The sequence below is a fragment of the Engraulis encrasicolus genome, chromosome 12, assembly GCF_034702125.1.
Source record: "Engraulis encrasicolus isolate BLACKSEA-1 chromosome 12, IST_EnEncr_1.0, whole genome shotgun sequence".
Classification (NCBI taxonomy): domain Eukaryota; kingdom Metazoa; phylum Chordata; class Actinopteri; order Clupeiformes; family Engraulidae; genus Engraulis; species Engraulis encrasicolus.
The window spans coordinates 16070592-16074476 of record NC_085868.1 but is presented as its reverse complement, the minus strand read 5'-3'; the positions used below and the strand labels follow the sequence as shown (position 1 = coordinate 16074476).

Below are 3885 nucleotides of genomic sequence, written 5' to 3'. Positions count from 1 at the left end.
ACTTTGCCAAGTTTACTGCTTGGCCCCGCATTGCTGCTTGCAGCTATATTTGACAATGTTCTTTGTGTATTGTTTTTCCACTTTTTTGTTTTGTTTTGGGCAGTTGGCAAGCTGTCTATTGTCTACAATATTGTCCTGGTGTTGGGGGCGGGGTCAATTACCTGCAATGAGATGAGACCAATTTAGCCAAACCAAGTGGGATCACCTGTGAATGTCAAGTCTTGAAATGTGTCTCTCTCTTGCTATCATTTGACTCTGAAGAAGGTGTAGCAACACCGAAACGTTGGTCGCGTGTGTGTACAAAATAAAGTCTTGAAAACTAAGCTGCAGTGTGCTCCAGCTTCTCCTTTCCAGTGATGTCTGTCCTTCTGTGATGCACCTGCAAGCAGGGTTGCCAGATGAGGCTGATGTCTTCCAGCCCAAAAAATGCTCAATACCTGCCAAGAAGCTCAAAATCCCGCCCAATTCTGCTGATTTCTATGGCTAAAATTGGGCAGGTTTTTCTGCTAAATGCCATTTTTACCCGCACACGGCCATCCTAAGCAGCCCAATTGGGCGGTAAACAGGCCAATCTGGCAACACTGCCTGCAATCTGAGTGAGGGATGATGCCCAAATAACTGGGTGTGGCCTGTGGAACTCGAGCATTGCAGTGCATTATGGGGATTGTTGTCACAAATCCACAAGCACTAAAAAGTCATTTTCTGAATTTTCTCGGCCAAGAAGGCACCAAATTAGAAATGTATGCTACTATTCTACTATATATATGACCCACTTTCAATACAATATTCATGTCTCCACCGGTGGAATGCCCCTTTAAACGTTTTATAATCTTTCAAAAAAATCTGTCTCTCTCATACGTGTTTGTTGTCCTTACAAACACACACACACACACACGCACAAACACACACTTCTGCCTGCCTGTCTCTACATCTCTTTCTTTCTCGTTCTCTAGCTTTTGGTGCCCCTGAATGACTCTCTCCCTCTCTCTCTCCCTCTCTCTCTCTCTCTCACTCACTCACTCACTCACTCGCTCTCTCTGTCTCTCACTCACTCACTCACTCACTCGCTCGCTCGCGCTCTCTCTCTCTCACTCACTCACTCACTCATTCACTCACTCATTCACTCTCTCTCTCGCTCTCTGTCTGTCTCTGTCTCTTTCTGTGTGTGTGAGTCTCTCTCTCTCTCTCTCTCTCTCTCTCTCTCTCTCTCTCTCTCTCTCTCTCTCACTCACTCACTCACTCACTCACTCACTCACTCACTCACTCACTCACTCACTCTCTCACTCACTCTCTCGCTCTCTTTCTATGTCTCTGTCTGTCTCTTTCTGTCTCTGTCTCTTTGTGTGTGTGTGTGTGTGTCTTTCTCTCTCTCTGACCTGGTTAACGTGATTGAGGTCAGTGAGTGTTTTCCGCCCCCTCCTCCCACGGCTGTGTGTGTGTCCGCGTGTGCGCGCATGCATGTGGGCGCGCACGTTTGTGTTTGTGCGAGTGTATGCATATATGGATGTGAGTGTGTGTGTGTGTGTGTGTGTGCGTGTGTGCTTGTATGTGTGTGCGTGCATGCATGTGTGTGTGTTCGCTCATGCGAGTGTGTGTGTGTGTGTGTGTGTGTGTGTGTGTGTGTGTGTGTGTGTGTGTGTGTGTGTGTGTGTGTGTGTGTGTGTGCGTGCACGCGCTCGCATGACTGTGTGTGTGTGTGTGTGTGCGCATGCACATGCATGTGTGTGTGCTCATGCAAGTATGTGCATGTGTGTGTGTGTGTGTGTGTGTGTGTGTGTGTGTGTGTGTGTGTGTGTGTGTGTGTGCATGTGTGTGCGTGTGTGTGTGTGTGTGTGTGTGTGTGTGTGTGTGTGTGTGTGTGTGTGTGTTTTGCTCCACTGCCACTGCTGCCTCTGGTGTCAGCTCTAGATAAACACACATTGACTCAGACATCAGCACCAACACACACACACACACACACACACACACACACACACACACACACACACACACACACACACACACACACACACACACACACACACACACACACACATTGACTAAGACCTCAGCACCAACACACACACACACACACACACACACACACATTGACACACACATCAGCAGCAGCACCAGTGGAGTTTAAATGGGGACAGAGCCCTCTGGAGCTCAGCAACACACACAGACAGCCGGAGATGGACTGCCTTTGTGCCTCTCAGAGAGAGAGGGAGAGAGAGACAGAGAGAGAGACATAGAGAGAGGGCGAAGAAGAGCGAAAAGAGTTATTTTTGGCAAAGCACTGCACCTACAGTATAGCCTGGTGACGCCATCCTATGTACTCCATTCATGAATTTAAATGGCAGAGTAAGATCAGACCACGGAGACGGATTCCTATTAGCTTCGCCAGACTGTTTGACAGAGTCAACAGTCGGCTTTCGCCCAGGCTACCTACAGTAGTTCATTTTTTTTTAAATACATTTTTTTTTTCACAATTATGGATTTATTGTGTTCCTCAGTTCATATCAGTTAGATCACTGTTTTGTTGTGGAATTTGTTAAGGAAAAATCATACAGCATTAACCCAACTCCATTTATGAATAATGGATTTAATCATCAATCATTTAATCATCAAGTTTTTTTTTTTGGGGGGGGGACTCTTACAGTAATACAGTACTAAAACTAATACAACTAATACAATACTTTAACTACACATTGACTAACTGATCTGCATTTCTTGTATGAATTCTGCTATACAAATGCAGTTGTTATTATTATTACAATGAAGTGAATAATTTCATATTATATTCAGGTTATGACGTTCAGTCAGAAGTTCTAAAATATAAATTCCTAATGCTCACTACAACTCTCTCTCTCTCTCTCTCTCTCTCTCTCTCTCTCTCTCTCTCTCTCTCTCTCTCTCTCTCTCTCTCTCTCTCTCTCTCTCTCTCTCTCTCTCTCTATTTCTCTGACTGACTTGTCCAGTGTCACTTTCAACTTTCAAAAAGACTTCCTAACCCTATAAATCTACACTACACTTGCGTTGAGTGTGTACTCTGTATTTTCCACCACACATTGGGCGATTCAGAGTTCATCTAAGAGTATCCAATCACTGGGCATGATACACTTCGAAGGATGCACAATAGACTTTGAGAAATGTCCATTGTTTATGGTTGACCATGATATGTCTTGGTATGTCAGTCACTTCATGTGATGTCTTCCTTGTGTTTTCAGATGGAGAGTGTGTGTGTGTTGAACAGCACAAGTGTGGCCTACACCACCGGTCGCCTGGTTCCCAACGGCAACGCCACCACCCCCGGAGACAACCTCCTCCCCCACCCGGAAGGTCTCCCCAACCTCGCCGACCCACAGTCCTCTGGCTTCTACCTCTGAGAGCACGAGGACAGGACACACACCCCTCATGGAGTCACCAGCCAATCAAGAGCCAGCCATCAGTACAACTAGGAAGGAGAGGAAACAACAGCAACAAAAAACAGAAGAAAAGAAAACAAGGAAATTTATTGATTTTTGGAAATGGATATTATCTTTTTGTGGGGCTTGGCCGAGTGGGTGGGGTGGGTTGGTGTGTGGTGGGGCTTGCCTTTCTTTAAAGACGACTTCTCCTCGTGGTGCATGACTGACATTTTTGATACTCAGGATGACGTCTTTTTGAAATCTCAAGGTCACGTGAAGGTCGGGGCCTCACACCAACTAACCAACCAACCAACGAGCAAAACCCCTTGACTCAGTGGCAAGTCTCTGGTGGTTGGTTGTGTCCTCCCAGTGTCTTCAGTCTGACGTGGTGCGTGTCTTGTCGAAACACTGCTGTGTGTGAGACCACAGTGCGTCGATTCCTGACAGAAAAAAATAGTATCCCTTCTTTTGTTCATACCCCTCCTCCAGACTCTTA

At 46.0% G+C, this 3885-nt stretch overlaps 1 protein-coding gene across 1 annotated transcript in view; it reads left to right on the top strand.

Moving 5' to 3' along the window:
- ahr1b (aryl hydrocarbon receptor 1b) overlaps window positions 1-3482 on the top strand; it is a 123524-nt gene extending 120042 nt beyond the window's left edge. The window contains exon 12 of the mRNA XM_063211710.1: window positions 3210-3482. Coding sequence (XP_063067780.1) covers window positions 3210-3368 — 159 coding nt within the window. The 3' untranslated portion in view covers window positions 3369-3482. The remainder of the gene's footprint in view (window positions 1-3209) is intronic.
- Window positions 3483-3885: the final 403 nt, after the last annotated feature.